The 17,223-nt window shown below is 35.3% G+C and overlaps 1 protein-coding gene across 13 annotated transcripts in view; it reads left to right on the top strand.

Moving 5' to 3' along the window:
• LOC111550202 (calcium-dependent secretion activator 2) overlaps positions 1–17,223 on the top strand; it is a 565,477-nt gene that overhangs the window by 435,182 nt on the left and 113,072 nt on the right. For 8 of the 13 annotated variants that reach the window (XM_026454330.1, XM_026454325.1, XM_026454333.1 and 5 more), the window contains 3 exons: positions 3,806–3,869; positions 6,912–7,035; positions 9,056–9,076. In XM_026454330.1, coding sequence (XP_026310115.1) covers positions 3,806–3,869; positions 6,912–7,035; positions 9,056–9,076 — 209 coding nt within the window. The remainder of the gene's footprint in view (positions 1–3,805; positions 3,870–6,911; positions 7,036–9,055; positions 9,077–17,223) is intronic. The other 5 variants (XM_026454331.1, XM_026454332.1, XM_026454334.1 and 2 more) reach the window with 1 other exon arrangement.

The raw sequence follows: 17,223 nt of genomic DNA, 5'->3' as shown, positions 1-17,223 counted from the left end.
TAAAGTATTGCTGAGAAAAATTAAAGAAAACCTAAATAGAGGGAGAGATACTGTACTCATGGCTCAGAAGACTCAATATTGTTGTCAGTTCTCTCTAAATTGACCTATTTCAGTCAAAATTCCAGCATGATTGGTTTTTAGAAATTAACCTGATAATAGAGTTGGCATGTAAATGCAAAGAATTTACCATAGCAAAAATAACTTTTAAAAAGGACAACGTCGGAATCTTAACACTGATTTCAAAATTTATAATGCTGCAGATCAAGATAGTATGCTATTGAAAGTCCAGAAGTAGACTCACACACATACATGGTCTGTTGATTTTCAGTGAATGTGCAAGGGCAATTTGCAAAGTATACTTTTTTCCGACAGATGGTACTGGAACTATTGGATATTCAAATGCAAACTATTGACCTCAATTCATACTTCACCCATAATATAAAAGTTAACTCAAAATAGGTAGACCTAGAAAACTTGGGAGAAAAATCTGTGTCTTAGGGCTAGGCAAAGATTCTTAAATATAATACAAAAATCATAATTTATAAATGGAAAAAAATGTTACCTCGAACTTCCTCAAAATTGAGAACTTTCAGTCTTCCAAAGACATTGTTAGAATAAAAAGTTAAGTCACAGAATAGGAGAAAATATTTAGACAATGCACATCTGACAGTAAACTTTTATTCAGAATATATAAAATTTTTAAAGTTTAATTATAAAATATTAACCCAATTTAAAAAATTGTTTTAACAGATACTTCACCAAAGGAATATTATAGCAAAAAGGCATATAGAAAGATGCTCAGCATCATTATTCAATAAGGGAATTGCAATTTGAAACCACAGTTAGGTACCACTGCATACCTTGTGGTATAGTTAAATTGAAAACAAAACAAAAACTGAACATAACAAGTGTTGGCACAGTTGTGGAGAAACTGGAACTCTTATATGCTGTTGATAGGAATATAAAATGCTACAACCCACTTTGGGAAATAATTTGGCAGATTCTTAAAAATTTAAACATTTATCATTTGACCCAGCCATTCCATTTCTAGGTGTTTTCCCAACAGAAATGGAAGCATGTGTCCACACAAAGACTTTTATATGATTGCTCATACCAACATTATTCATAGTAGCCAAACTCTGAAAGCCAAATGACCATCAGCAAGCAACAGATACACAGTGTATGCCATGCAATGGAATACTACCCACCAATAAAAAGGAATTAACTCTTGATACATACAACAGCATGAATAAATATCAAGATAACTATGCTAAGTGAAAGAAATCAGACCCACAAAAGTAAATACTGTACATTTCCTCTTACTTAAAATTCTAGACATACAAACTAATCAAAATTATAGCAAGGAAATGAGTAGTTGCCTATGTATGGTCTGGGGGGAAGACTTGCAGGCCATGAATTAACTTGATTATAGTCACAAGTATATACATATGTCAAAACTTAACCAAACTGTATATTTTAAATATGTGCAGTTCCTGAAACAAATGAAAGCTACATACTTCTCTTCCATAGTGGAAAGTTAGTAGGACAATATTTAAAATTGAAAAATCAAGAAATAAAAACATTAATGTACAATTGAAGGATATAAAGTTTAAATACCAAAAGAATCAGCTAAAAGTTGACAGCATTTTTTTAAAAAATAGCAGAAACTGGAACTGACATAAAGGATTTCTGGTTTTCATTAAAAAAAAAAAAAGTCAGATAAAAAAGTTTCCTCTTTAAACTATGTGTATATATCACTTTGGTAAAAAAAAAAAAAATACTGTATTTAAAAATAGGTAGGGAACAAAAAGAGCTTAATTGTAAGACAAATCTGTGCTGGTTTATTTATATGTGCAGTTAATTTGCCATAATGGGAATAAGGGTGACTTCAGTTTATTCATGTTAAGTATATAATGTGGCTGAATTTTATTTGATGAATGAGTGTTTTCCACTTTGCTTTGCTGTTATAGAGCTGCCAGAGTGGTAAAAACCCAAAATATTTAGCCTGAAAGGCAGAACAAAATACTTCTCTTCTTTTGAAACTTGTTTTGTAAAGATTAATTAAGCTTCTATGTAGTTATTTTCTGTACTTTATTGATTCCGGATTACTTGTACTCTGTAAATGCGTTGAATTATTTACACATCATGGGCAGCTAATGCTAATTTAGAACATACCCAGTGGGACCTCAGAGCCCTGAAATGCTAAATGTAATCTGGGGATCAGTAACATTCCATTCATAAAATGTGTCACCCACAGGTTAATGGAAATAAACAATAGGGAAGACAATGGATGGATTATGCAAATACACTGAAAAGATTAAGCAGGGGGAGGGGACTACAAGAACCCAATTTGTGTTTTATTTAAATGTGCATTAAGGTTTATAGTATACAAAATGATTAAAGGTACTTTGCTAATTTGCTAATGCTCTTAAAAGCACCACTACACAGAAGAAACTATCAAAATAAATTGGTTATGGCTTTTTTTGTACGTGTGGGTGGAGAGTAGCAGAGTACATAGTGGCAAGATTAAGAAAGGACATTTTTAGCGGTAAATAAAATGATAAATGCGATATTCTGTTTTAAAAAAAATCTTGAGTGACTAGATTTTTATAACATTTATTTGCATCTGTGTGAGACTAATGAAAGTTTCACAAATATAAAATCCAATCCTAATATAAATTAAACTGCTGTTTTGTTTTAAAAAGAAGAAATCAATCTCTTCTTTAAAAAATTGTTCTATAAAACAAGTTAAACTTAACATATGTGCTTTTGGGGGAAATATGTTTAAATTATGGCATGAAAAATATAATTTTATTATTAGTTATATCTGAGAAAATATGTCTGCTAAATGCCTGAATTATGCAAAAGGACATAGAGATACGTAAACTTCTTTGCAAGTTATTAGTTTGCAGATTTCTAAGTCAGAGCAAGGTGCCATCCTAAGGACAGCCCAGCGGCCTGTAGCACTTGATCCTGCGGTGGGAACTGTAGTCCTGGGAGGAGGTGCTTTGTTGAATCTGGTTCAACAAAGCAAGGAGCTCCAAAAAGATGAAATGGCCCTGATGTTCAGTATTGTTTAAGTGGAAATTGACCTGAAGCAGGACCCCCCTGGTAAAGAGCGATAAACCTGTTACCATCATGTAACCATGAAATTCTGAGTAGCCCACTCACTCTCCAGCCTTGTCTGACACTGATTTCAGAACATCCCCATGACCAGTCCTCCATTTGTTGGTGTGCACTAAGAATATGTAGGACTAGAAATATTTGGGACAAATGACTATAGACAAAAGAGCTGCAGAGGGTTTATGTGTATTGTATGGGGAGGTGGAAAAGCTAGACATCATGGTAGACAGGCCAATGTCAGCAAAGGAAAGAGCTGGAATCTTGCTGTGGTATATGTGGCCACCCTAAACCACACATAGCCATAGGAGGAAATGGGGGAAACTTATTTCATTTTCTCTTAGAACTTGGATAGCAATTCTTAAACAAATTATTGCAGAATGCATATTATCACTTTACTCATGACCCTTGAAGTTCTTTTATTTACTGTATTCTTTTAAAACACGTATCCTCACAATGATTAGAACCTTTTTCATCACAGCTTATACCTTTATTGTTTAAGTCATTGAAATCCTAGGGTTAGGTAAACTCTTAACAGTTAAAATTTCCCTGGATGAGTTGATGCTATAATATTTTTAGTTTGTTTCATGATTCTTCATTAATGCCAAGTAATACAAACAGGAATTATTTAGCAGTCTTGGGTATTAAATGTTTGACTCTTTTGTTTTTTCTTTTGTTTTTAAAGATACTGTTTTCCCTTTGGACGACCTGAAGGTGCTCTAAAAGCTACACTTTCATTACTTGAAAGGGTATGTTTGAACATTACTCTGTAAATACTGTTTGCTTTCTCAGGACTGTGTATTTTAGTTATTGAACTAGGGAGACAGACCCCATTATACTCTCTACTGATTCCATCACATTTCGTGAGTTTCTCAACTTTTCTTACTACATGCAGACACTGTCTACAGCACTTCATTCTCCCTGAAGCCTTTCTGAAGCCTCACACTGCCATCCTATACTCATATTATGGCATCTTTTTGGTAGTATTCATTTTTCCTACCTCTTTATTTCCCTCATGAAATGCTTTTTTTTTTTCAGTTAAGAATAATTCTTTTTGCTTTTTCAGACTTTACAATTGTCTTTTATCATCCTTCAACTTTATTTGTACTTCTACCTGTCATAGTCCTCATGCCAACAAGTTTATCATTTACCATTCACAAATATATCATTTCATTCATTCAATATTCATCTCAGAATTTATTTCAGTTACTCCAGTGTGTGTGTTACCTTAAATGAATTCACATATTATAGAAATGTGTTTCTCCCCCACAAAATAACCAGCAAACAAGATTTTTAATCCAGACGAAAAAAATCATTTTTTAAGGAAAATATATTCTCTATTCCTATTTTTATGACAGTTGAAGTTTCAAAGAGCAGTATTTTTCATCTGTCTGTAAATTTATTTATATACTTGTTAGATGCTAACAGTTAAATAATGTGGCCAACTCCTATTTCTTACCAGAATTAAAACGAATTTCTAGATTCATCTTTAGCTCATAATTTGATTATTATAATCCTGATTTATTGAATTCTAACACTTGATCTTGTCCATTTTCTGCCAAATTAATTTTAGATACTATATTGTTTATTAGCATCTTTATTAAAAAGCAAAGAGAGAAGACATTGTTCAGATATTACATCTCCATTTCAGTGATTTAAGAACTTGAGAGATGAGGACTAGAACTGATGATTAAAATGAGATCTTAGGATTACAGATTGATTTTATTTTTATATCCCTGTCTTATCCCTGATTATTGGGGATTGTGCGATAGAAATATGATTGTTGTAATTATGTTTTATTAGAATTTTTGTAATACTGAAAGCTGTACATAACTCAGATTTTTCAAAGTATTCATGTCATCCTATTCATTAAGGTATTATGAGTAAAATAAAATCCTTAAGGATTGCTTTATATTTTGGAACAACATCCCATCGTAGGTACCTAATACAGCTTTTCCATGTCTGGGTTTCCATGGCAGAGCCTCCTTTCTCCCCCTCAGTAGGGAAGACTTAGTAATAGCAGGATGCCCTCATGCCCTGCATTGACAGGTGGCAGGATGAACAGGGACATTTATTCCAGTTATAGTCACTAATCACATCTCCTGCTGAATTGAGACAGAAATGTTAAGGGTTATTTCTTCATTTTTATGTCTCTTACTGACATAGAAAAGTAAAACAAAAATATGCATATGAATTCTTGAAACCTATGATACCTTGGAAGAACATGGAATGCAGCATGAAATCAAGGTTGACATCACCCTTTTTGCATTTGCCAGCCCTTTACCTGTACTTTGCCAGAGAGTAAGTTTCTGGTTCCCAGATAATATGAAATATTACCGGAGACATATGCATTCTAATTTTAACAGCCATTTTTGTTATGTAAAGTTTGTTGCCATGGGAAGTATAATAGTAACGTTTGTGGTTCCGCATATGAAAAAAATTAAAGTTTAGTAATAATCACATTTAATGGTGCATGTCTATTTTTTACTATGCACAAAGGGATTTTTCTGTCTGCAAAGTCTAATGTGCAGTGCTAATTAAAGTGCTAAATATTTGTCAGAATTATTGAATTTGATAAAGATTTTTTTAATCATAAAGTTTGCTATTTTCAAAAAAGAAAACCTTGCCTAACAAAATCTTTAAAATGTCGTCAGTGAGTAGCCTTTAAAAAATGTTGTCAAAGGTCACTGATACTTGGATGATTAAATAAATCAGGGATGACAAAATCCTTAGTGCTGAGGCTGACTTAAAAGAGAATGAAACAATACAGTATGAAATGCATGTTTTCATGTTCTTTCAATATTCCTTTCAATATAAGACATAGAAATAGAGCACTTACAAAAAAGCATTGTCTTCTCTATATTAACATTCTGGCATATATTTTGTAATGTGAATGAAAGTAAAGCATGAATAATTGCATTAAATATGCAGAAAGATAGTTTTACTAATAGTGCAATCAAAACTTAATGTGAGCAGGTTTACCACTATGCAGGTTTTAAAGAAAATTATGAGTCAATGTAACAGTGTTTATAAATACATTACATTTTGAATTCTGGATGTAATTGTATTTTCCCCTTGCCTAGTAATAACACTTTTAAAGGAAAAGTCCAAAAATACTTTTTAGGAGCCCAACAGAGAATAATCAGTTATTTTTTAAAACCACAGAAAGTTTTTATGTATTTTAACTTTCGATACTCCATAAGCATTCATTTCACTAAGGCAAAGAGGTTTTCTCCTCCCTCTTTGAATAGACTGCCATGGTATCTTCAGCAAATCACAGTCATTAAAATTTAGTGAGATTACAGGTCTTGATTTTTTTTTCAGAGCTCAAAGATTATGCTTATTCTTAATGAAATTTCTGTTATTGTTCTCAAATATATTGCTCAAAAGACTGAAGGCTTTTAAGTTAGGGATGTGCAAAATAAACTTTATTATTTGTCCCAAGAACTGTAATCTTGATCTGAAACAGCTGCTCTAATGGTGTCACAGGTCCCTGGAGAAAAAGTGGCAGTCACACTGAATGGTGACCTGGTCTGGGGAGGTTTTGAAATGCATAAATTAGGCTTAGGAGGAGCTAAAGTGGGAGGATTACATTCCCAGTTAGGAAGTACATTGCAGACCCATTACATTCCCCCCAAGTTACCTAGGACCCCTCTATCCTTCCTAGTAATAGTCAGATCAAGGACAATTTGTATAATTTGTCTTTAGTATTTATTTTATGCAACATCTATCTTTTTTCTTCTGTCTGTCCCCAACCCTGCCCCTCACCCTTCCACTTCCTCTCTCTGTAGGTTTTAATGAAAGATATTGCCACTCCCATACCAGCAGAAGAGGTGAAGAAAGTGGTCAGAAAATGTCTCGAGAAAGCTGCCTTGATCAATTACACTAGACTCACAGAATATGCCAAAATAGAAGGTCAGTGCAGTGAGCAATTGGCGAAGTGGCAGTGAGAGCCAACAATGCCTATTAACTGAATTTTCTATGAGAAGTCCTTTCCTTTCCTGAACAATCCTGTGCCATGGCAAAGGGAAATGTCTCATTAAAATCTCAGCTGGTGAACTGAAGAGCTTTTTCCTATTCATTGCTTTAATATGCCTCCTGGGACTCTGCTTGAATGAAAGACCCAGGATTCGTGCTTAAGTTGTCCTTTGTTCTTATTTTGAGTTTTCAAAAAACCAAAAGGTGTTTTCATGGGTTGTATTTTTTGGCAGTACTGTAAGTATGTCTAACATTTGAACTATAGGCAGCAAAATCTTTCCTGATCAGTAACAGTGTAGTATTATGTAATTTTATTTTCTGCAGTATCACTCAAAAAAGGAAGAAACTTGTTGATTATTGAGGGCTGAAATAAACTCATAGAACTTCCTTTGGTTTTTAATTGCTTGCAAATGTATTGATGCATTTGAAAGATTAGATCTCTTGAGAGAACTGTGCTACTTTTTTTTTTCTTTCTTCAGGCTTTATTCATTAAGGATACTAATTTTTTAAATGTTTAGAAAGAAGTAGATTGGAATTTGTGGCAAAGTCACAAAATCAGCTTTTATTCAACAGTTTTATTCAACAACATTAATTTATATAATTGAAAGTAATGGAAAGGCCTCAAATTTTTTGCTCAAATTGTCATAAAACTGACTTACATAATAATACATGAAGGATTAACTAATAGAGGGGAAAAATGCAGTTAATGTTAAATACTTATCTGAAAATAAAAGTTTCTTACCTGAAAATAAAAGTAAGTCATCCTTTATAAAATTTTAGTAACTTTTTATATAAAATGGTACTTAAGGAATCATGAATTTATGAAGTAGTTGATATTAGAATAGTTTTAGCAAAATTCAGGTAGGGAAAAGGATTGATGATAATTGTTTGTGTTATTATTCCTTTCTTCTCTCCAAATCTGGTCAAGCTTTCTAACAAGCATACGATAACCAACCTCCTGAGTGATTAACAAAAAAGCCATCTCATCACCATAGCAACCAATATTATATCACGAGAGTAACAACATGAAACCTCCTTAGTTACCATTTTAACTTCATTAATTATGATATCATGTTGTGTTAAAGCAAAAGCAATGAACATTTGATCATTCGAGGAAAGTGGAAGATAAACACATTGGGTTTCAGTCTTAAATACGCTTTCAAATAATTATCATGTTTTGCGAGTATTGAGTATTCTGACACAGATTGGAAGAAGTGATATTAAAATAGACATATTAAAGCCTTTCAAATCTGGCAAAGATGAAAGTTGTGGGGAACTTGAATAAACACTGTATAGTTTTATATAAATGTTATGTACTCTACCCAAAAAACCCTGTAAGAATCATTTTGCTCTTAACTGAGTTAATATTTTTGACTATTACCTTGTCCAAGGATACAGAAAAGATATATGCAGTACACTTTGTATTTTATAGCCATAGAATCCATTTTAAATGGATAAAGAAACTTTTTTTTTGGACACATAAAAACAAGTCTGTGTTATATAAAAGCCTATGGTAGGGCCCAATGGACAGTGAGCAGGAAAATCTCCAACCTTTTCCCTTTTTGAAGTCACTTCTGTCTTGTCTCTGGTCTAATGGAAGAATATTCTGGAAAATGGATCCTAGCAACCCACTCTGGTAGGAATGCTGAGCAGTCTTCTTTAAAAAGTAGCAACAACAAAATGCTTGCTCAGTAGGTGACAAAAACTTCCATGTTTTTCATCATCTCCCTCTCCCCCTGCTTTTTACTTAAAAAAAAAAAAAAAATATATATATATATATATATATGTGTGTGTGTGTATATATATGTGTGTGTGTGTGTGTATATATATATTTTATCCTCACGACCAGACTAAGAACCAAATCAAACTTAAGTTAGAAAGAAGTGGCCTTTTACATTATATGAGCAACAAGGGTAGAGTTTGCTTTTCTCCTAAATTCTCTTTTCTTATGTTTTAGGCCCAGCAGAAAAGGAAACAGGTAATTAATATTTCTGCATGCACAAGCCATTATTTCTCATGTGGTGGTGTGATGTTTTTTAAAGCACTTTGTTGAGACATGATTGACAGGCAAGCTGTACATATTTAATGTATACAACTTGATGAATTTGGAGGTAAATAGCTGTGAAATGATCATTGCAATCTATACCATAAACCTGTTCATCACCTACAAAAGTTTCCTCCTGCCCTCTTTATTTATTATTATTAATATTTTATGATAAAAATATTTAACACAAGAGCTATCCTCTTAGCAATTTCCTTAAGTGTACTATATTGTTTTTTTTTTTTTTTTTTTTTTGAGACGGAGTCTTGCTCTGTCACCCAGGCTGGAGTGCAGTGGCCGGATCTCAGCTCACTGCAAGCTCCGCCTCCCGGGTTTACGCCATTCTCCTGCCTCAGCCTCCGAGTAGCTGGGACTACAGGCGCCCGCCACCTCGCCCAGCTAGATTTTTGTATTTTTTAGTAGAGACGGGGTTTCACCGTGTTAGCCAGGATGGTCTCGATCTCCTGACCTCGTGGTCCGCCCGTCTCGGCCTCCCAAAGTGCTGGGATTACAGGCTTGAGCCACCGCGCCCGGCCTATATTGTTAACTATAGGCATTCTGCTGTATAGTAGGTCCCTAGAACTTATATATCTTGAATAACTTAGACTTTGTGCCCTATGAATAATACCGCTTCATGTTCTCTTCTCCCAGCCCCTAGCAGTCACTGTTCTACTCTCTGCTTCTATGAGTTTGACTCTTTTAGATTCCTCATATAAGTGGTATCCTGTATTATTATGTACTGTGATGGGGCTTATTTTACTACTAAGCCAGAAATTCCTTTTTTAAGACTGAATAATTGTATGTATATACTGCGTTTTCTTCATCCATTCATCTCTCAATGAACATTTAGGTTGCTTTCCATGAATAACGCTGCAATGAACATGGGAGAGCAGATGTCTCTTTGAGATCCTGATTTCAATTTTTTTGGTTGTATACCCAGAAGCGAGATTGCTTAATCCTTTGGAGTTCCATACTTTATTTTTACAGAAACCTCCATACTGTTTTCCATAGTGGCTGCACCTAATTACATTTCTACCAATAGTATACAAGAGTTCTTTCTTCTCCACATCCTTGCCAGTACTTGCTATCTCTTGTTTTGTTTGTTTGTTTGTTTGTTTGTTTGTTTGTTTGTTTAAAATAATAGTCATCCTAACAGGTTTGAGATGATATCTCATTGTGGTTTTGATTTGCATTTCTCTGAAGATTAGTGATGTTGAGCACCTTTTCATTTATGTGTTGGCCATTTATTTGTATGTCTTTTGAGCAATGTCTATTCAGTTTCTTGTTTCATTTTTAAGTTGGGCTATTTGGGTTTCCGCTATTGAGTTATAGGAGTTACTTAAATAGTTCAGATATGAACCCTTTCTCAATGTATGGTGTGCAAATATTGTCTCCCATTCTGTAGATTGCCTTTTCATTTTGTTGTTTCCATTGCTGTTGGTGTGATATTTTGTCATTGATGAATAGCTCTCTTTTTCTCAGGGCTTCTATTAGATCCTTTTGATTAGGAATACTGAAAATGCTTTGATTTTATCAGAATGATTGCTAATGCTTTGTAGGTAAAGTATAGGCCATTCATCTCTAAAAGTTCAGCAATATTTTTGATACAAATTTAAAGCAAAACACCTAAGGCTATATGAATGGTATGTATTATGTTTTAAGCATATCCACTAATCTTATTTGGAAGCTGTCACCGATATTTGAAGGGCTCTTACAACAAGAAAAGAGGACCATCTTCCTTTATCACTCTTGAAAATAACAGAATAAAAAGCATAAATGCTATTAAATAAAAAGTAAGCAGTTATTAACTTTGAAAGTTAGTGACTTTGAAAGTTCACAGGAATGAACAGAGGTTATGAAATCCCATCAGGAAATTGCTAGGAAAGAGTTCACTGAGTTGCTGATTTTTTTAACGTTCTACTTTTTTTTTCTTGCATCCCTTATCACAATTACTCATTTAACTACATGTGCCTGTTATTATCTGTTTTTCCTCTCTATCTTCTCTTCAGCCCCATGCAGGCAGGGTCCTTACTGACTTGTTCACTGTTGTATTCCCAGCACCCACCACTGTGCCTGCTGACACAAAATAGGCACTCTGAACTTTGGAGAGAGGTAGGAGATTAGTTAGTTACATCTGAAAAGAAGGGAGCGAGAGACAGGTGGTGAAACTTCCTAATCCTAGTTTTCTCATTTTGGTCAAATTTTGTATGCAATGTTATAAGCAAGTTTGCTTGGGTTGTTTTTAACTGAAGTCTTCCATTAAGTACTCTATTTCTTTTTTTTTTTTTTTTTCCTACCTTTTTCAATATTTGACCCCAGAAAGTGACAGGAACAAAACACTCAGAGCCACGAAGAGGAGAAAGAACACACCTACAATGATTGCTAAGTGCACTTTAGAGGAAAATGAATTAGAAAAAAATATGGGACTGATTATCCCCTCTTATGACAGCACTTTGTAATAGCAACAATCCCATGCTCTTTAGCAAACTTTTTCAAAACCTCTTAAGGCATTTTTCTCCCCCACAACATTCCTGTTGTAAAAACAGCTTTCATCCTAGTTTACAAACAAGAAGTTCAGGGTTGTTCGTGGCTTTCCCACTGCCATGGAGTAAATAACTCAGCCAGCTGGGACTGGACTTAGGTGATCCTTAACCTCCAGAAGCTACGCTTCTTCCCCTGGGAGATATGAAAGGGTCAGAGTGCTCCTTTTTTAAGCCTGGGGCAGAGGCACTGTGTAGAGTTGCCTGATCTCCTTAAAGAGAGAACAAGAGGGACTTGTCCCCTATATACCTTGCTTCCACCAAACAGAAACCTCCTCACAGTGACTTAGCAATCCATACCACTGGTCAGCCGTACAGGTCGGCAACTCTAGGAAACATACTTTTATTAAAATTAAATGCTTGTTTAGAAAAGAGAAAAAAACAGCCGGTCACAATGGCTCACGCCTGTGGTTCCAGCACTTTGGGAAGCCAAGATGGGTGGATCACTTGAGGTCAGGAGTTCAAGACCAACCTGACCAACATGGTGAAACCCTGTCTCTACTAAAAATACAAAATCAGCTGGGAGTGGGGGTGCATGCCTGTAGTCCCAGCTAATTGGGAGGCTGAGGCAGGAGAATCACTTGAACCTGGGAGGCAGAAATTGCAGTGAGCTGAGGTCGTGCTATTGCACTCCAATCTGGGCAACAAGAGCAAAACTCCATATCAAAAAAAAAAAAAAAGAGAGAAAAATCAATGTAGTTTATGTAATTTAAATTGATTGAAGGGAAAACTAAATTTAAGAATGTTCTGAATATTCTGAAGTAATAGAAGAGAGGGGTTTTTTAGAAATATTTTCTATTCCAGGGAGGGCATGGTGGCTCATGCCTATGATCCCAGAACTTTGGGAGGCTGAGGCAGGAGGATGACTTGAGCCCAGGAGTTCAAGACCAACCCGGGAAACATAGTGAGACCCCATCTCCACACACACACACACACACACACACACAAAAAAAAACTCCATTAGCCAAGTATAGTAGTGCATACCTGTAGTCCCAGCTACTCATAAGACTGAGGCAGGAGGACTGCTTGAACTCAGGAGTTTAAGGCTGCAGTGAGCCATGATTGTGCCACTGCAATCCAACGTGGGTGATAGAAGGAGACCCTGTCTCAAAAAAAAAATAATTATATATATATATATATATATATATGATATATATATTAGTTATATTATGTTATTTCCATTTGGTAGCAAGTTAACCTAACAGGGTTACCTTGTAAGTGTTCTTGGTGGAGTAATGCTTTTAAAAGTAAGTAACAATGAAAATATCAATTGCATGTGAAAGAACTAAAGAACTCAAATGGCTTGATAAGACTTTGACACAGTAGTCTCTTGAGCATTCTAATAATGTTCCTCAGTTTATACCCTCTAGAAAAAAGTAAAGCTCTACCCAAAATTCATCATAATTTTGTCATCTACCGACTGTCTATGTGTCCCAGAGGTTTTTTCTTTTCTTTTCTTTTCCTTTCTTCTCTCTCTTTTTTTTTTTTTTTTTTTTTTCAGTCTTGCCTTGTTGCCCAGGCTGGAGTGCACTGGTACGATCTCAGCTTACTGCAACCTCCACCTCCCGGGTTCAAGTGATTCTCCTGCCTCAACTTGGCGAGTAGCTGGGATTACAGGCATCTGCCACCACGCCCAGCTAATTTTTAGTAGAGATGGGGGTTTCACCATGTTCGCCAGGCTGGTCTTGAACTCCTGATCTCAGGTGATCCACCCGCCTCGGCTTCCCAAAGTGCCGGGATTACAAGCATGAGCCACAGCACCTGGCCTGTCCCAAAGGCTTTCTATTTATACTGCTTCATTAGTTCCTTAAATAGCTCTACAAAATGGGTATATTATGGAGCGTTCACTGAGACTTCTGAAAAAAAAGCATTAATTTGCACAAGGTTCTGCTGTTGCCATTAAAACTGAACAGACATGAGATTAATACTCACGTCTCTCAGACACCAGAACCCTCTTCACATTTTTTTCACTGGCTGCCATGCCTCCAAGACTGATTCAAAGTAATGGCATTTTATGATAAACATCTCAGCTGCATCACAAAAGCCAAGAATTAGTATTAATAAAAGCCACTCTTTTATTAAATAATAATGATAATTATTTAGTAAAAAGAGAAAATGCTTATATACTAGGCAATATTCTAAGAACTTTATATGTGATGTATCAACTAATTTACTTCTTTGTTTCCCTCCCCAACCCCGCCCCCCCCACCCCTGATGGAGTCTTGCTTCGTCACCAGTCTGGAGTGCAGTGGTGTGATCTTGGCCCACTGCAACATCTGCCTCCTGGGTAATTTTTGTATTTTTAGTAGAGCTGGGGTTTCACCATGCTTGCCAGGCTGGTCTCAAACTCCTGACCTCGTGATCCACCCACCTCGGCCTCCCAAAGTTATAGGCAACTCATTTACTTCTTAAGACAATACTTTGTGATAAAAAGTATCATTATTATTACTCCTTCTCAGAAAACTGAACCTGAGAGGTTATATAGTGTGTCTACAGTCCCATAGCTAGTAAGTGGGAGGTTCAGAGCCCACTATCTGTCTATTGATCTCTTCTTACATGCCCCGCCCTTGAAGATCTTGTCTAGTTAAATTTGCACTCGGTTAAAATCTTTTTGTTTATTTTTCCCCACATTCCTCATGATGTCAGGTGTTGAAAGTGATTAAAATGTGCAAAACTAACCCCCAGTCCAGAGATTTATCCCCCTTTCCTGCTTTATTTTCTTTCACAGCACTTATTATAATCTAACACAATGTATAGTACATTCATCCCACTTATTGTCCTAGAATGTTAGTTCCAGGAGGACAGAAGATTTTGCATTTTAACAACTTCTTATCCATAGTGCCAAGAGATGTGCCCGGCACGTATTTGGCACAAGTAAATATGTATTGGATAAACAAATGAATTTATCAGACTACATAGAGAAGAAAGAACATCCATAAACTGACAAGCTGGCTTGCAAAAAGTCATTCAAACCAATTACTGAATAATTAAAATTTAGGGCAAAAACTAACCACTGAAATAACAGGATTGGAAAAATTAAGCCGTAATTTCATGCCCTTATCACGGCAGGAAGAAGTGAGGGAAGCGCTAATGCTGGATCAGAGAAGCCAGAGGTTATAGATAGCAGTTACATGAACAATGCCCAGTAATCTAGCCTGTTTTGATTGTTTTTGTAATTCAGTGTGCTGCTTAATTATGACTCATAGTTCTCTTTCATCATCATAGTTCTCTTCCATTGGGAATTCTTCCAATTCTCCATTGGCAGCACAAATTTGCAGAATAAAGGGATCTTAAAAATTCATAGTGGGTTAAATAAAACAAAGGACTTCCCTCTAAATGTCTTCTTTCTTTCTTGGAAATTATTTGCATGTTTCATAGAAACAGTTATTTTGAAAACTGAACATTTCTAGAAAGCAGCTCTTTTTAATCTTGGGGTTATAAAATGCTAACATTTCATTGAATTGCCTCTTTTGAGTTAAGAAATCTTTGACTTACCCTGTTAAAAAATCAACTAGTTTTCTCCTTTGCTTTAATTTTATCACTGACCTACTAGCTAAATAATAGTGAGATCTTTTTTTTTTACTTATAATCTGGCATGCAAAGATGACACTGAAACATCATGTTCCTAATTGTTTTTTAAATCATGTGCCTCGTTGATGCAAATTAGATATTATTTTAAAAGAATAATCAGTTTGTTCTTTAGTTCAAAGACTTTCTTACAGACAAGAGCACAGTCATAAATTTGATAACAGTTCCTGCTGTTTCCTGAAAATTATATAGCATATTGTGATTTAAGATATAAAAGGGGAGACTGTTCCTTAGGACTTGCCTGGACATGAGATCTTTTGCATAGACTTGGTACCTCGGCTTATGGCGAACCTGGAAATGTGGAGGTGCCCTGAACAAAAGGTAGCATGGAATGAATAAGCAAAGTCTTTGGGAGGTGAGAATTTTTCTTGGTCCTCTAGTTGCCAGGTTCCCAGGTTTAACCCCCGTGTTCTTAGTGTCAGCGCCTCAGTTGAATGGGGTAGAGATGCTTTCCCACAGGCCCAGAGTGCCTACTGTCTTTGAGAAGAGAAGTTGTACTGTGGCAGTCCTTACGTCATTAGGATGTGTGTGTCATCTGGGTGGTGTTTTAATTTAACACTCCTTTGTACACGATAGCAATAAATAATAAAATATGTTCTGCTTAAGAATGTTTGTGTCTAGAGGCCATGTGTTTATAAAAAACTGCACAGTTTGTGGAAATTTTTTGTTAGTGACGAGTAATTTTTACTAATATTTCTAAGATGATATAACAGTTTTCTCTCATAAGAGTTTCATGTGGCTCTTAGGAAGTTAATTTGAATTTTGAGTATTGTCTGTCTCCATGAACTGAAGTTTCTAAAACCTAAATAATAGACCTGAAATTTCATGTTCCCATAGGCACCGACAATGGCAAAAGGTAATTTGTATCTTAAACCGAATCCTCACCCTAAAAAGAATTGAACAGGTAATTAAAGAATTTCCATTCAGCTTTTTGGACAGTGTGGCTTGAATAATGAGAACTTGGCCTGAAAGTAAAACCTCTGTGACCATTTCTGCTTCTAAGTCACCTGCTGATTAGGGACAAATTGTTAGATACAAATTGTTTGCTTTAAAACAAAAACAAAAACAATAACCTGTTGTCTTTTTCTTTAGAATATGTAGGAAATTATAAATTTGTTCAAGGTTTTAGTTTATAAAGCAATACATGTATGAATTGTAAAAACTCATTGCTTGAGCTATACTGATCTAGTATGTGTGATCACCTGGATAGGGACCAAATTGAAACTTAGTTTTGTGATATATATTAAAAGAAAAAAAACTCTGTGTGTGCATGATTTTTCAACTTCATATATTATTTGGAAAATATTGGTTTTCTGAGTTATCCCTATATTAGCAAGTATTATATAATATCAAAAATATCACCACTTTTAATATCACCCTTCTCATCAGAAACATCTTAAAGTATTGAGAAGCTATCAAGTTTATAACAGATACAAGTTTTCTAAAAATCTCATTTTCCTTGAAGACTCTGATAATAGCATTGTGGTAACAAACACTGGTTGTTTTTCTTAAAGTGACATGTTTACCTTATTCATTTTTTTTTCCAGTAAATGTCTGCCAAATATCCAACTCTGAATAACTGTAGGTTGTCAGTACTCTTTTCAACCAAAAATGATTCTGTAAGTGGGGGGAGGAGAGAGGGAAGCAGTCAGTTTAGCCCTGCATGCAAATGGTCACACAAATACTTTTCCTTGAGACAGTCATTCATTGTCCTTCAGTATGCAAAAGTGCTTTAGGCAAACTTCCCATTTTGTCACACATACTATTTAAAAATGTATACTCTGCCAGGCGCAGTGGCTCACGCCTGTAATCCCAGTACTTTGGGAGGCCGAGGTGGGCAGATCACCTGAGGTCAGGAATTCGAAGCCTGACCAACATGGAGAAACCCTATCTCTACTAAAAAAATACAAACTTAGCCAGGCATGGTGGTGCATAGCTGTAGTCCCAACTACTCGG

The sequence above is a fragment of the Piliocolobus tephrosceles genome, unplaced genomic scaffold (assembly GCF_002776525.5).
Source record: "Piliocolobus tephrosceles isolate RC106 unplaced genomic scaffold, ASM277652v3 unscaffolded_40, whole genome shotgun sequence".
Taxonomy (NCBI): Eukaryota; Metazoa; Chordata; class Mammalia; order Primates; family Cercopithecidae; genus Piliocolobus; species Piliocolobus tephrosceles.
The sequence above is the reverse complement of the archived record's forward strand: the minus strand, read 5'-3'. Positions and strand labels throughout refer to the sequence as shown.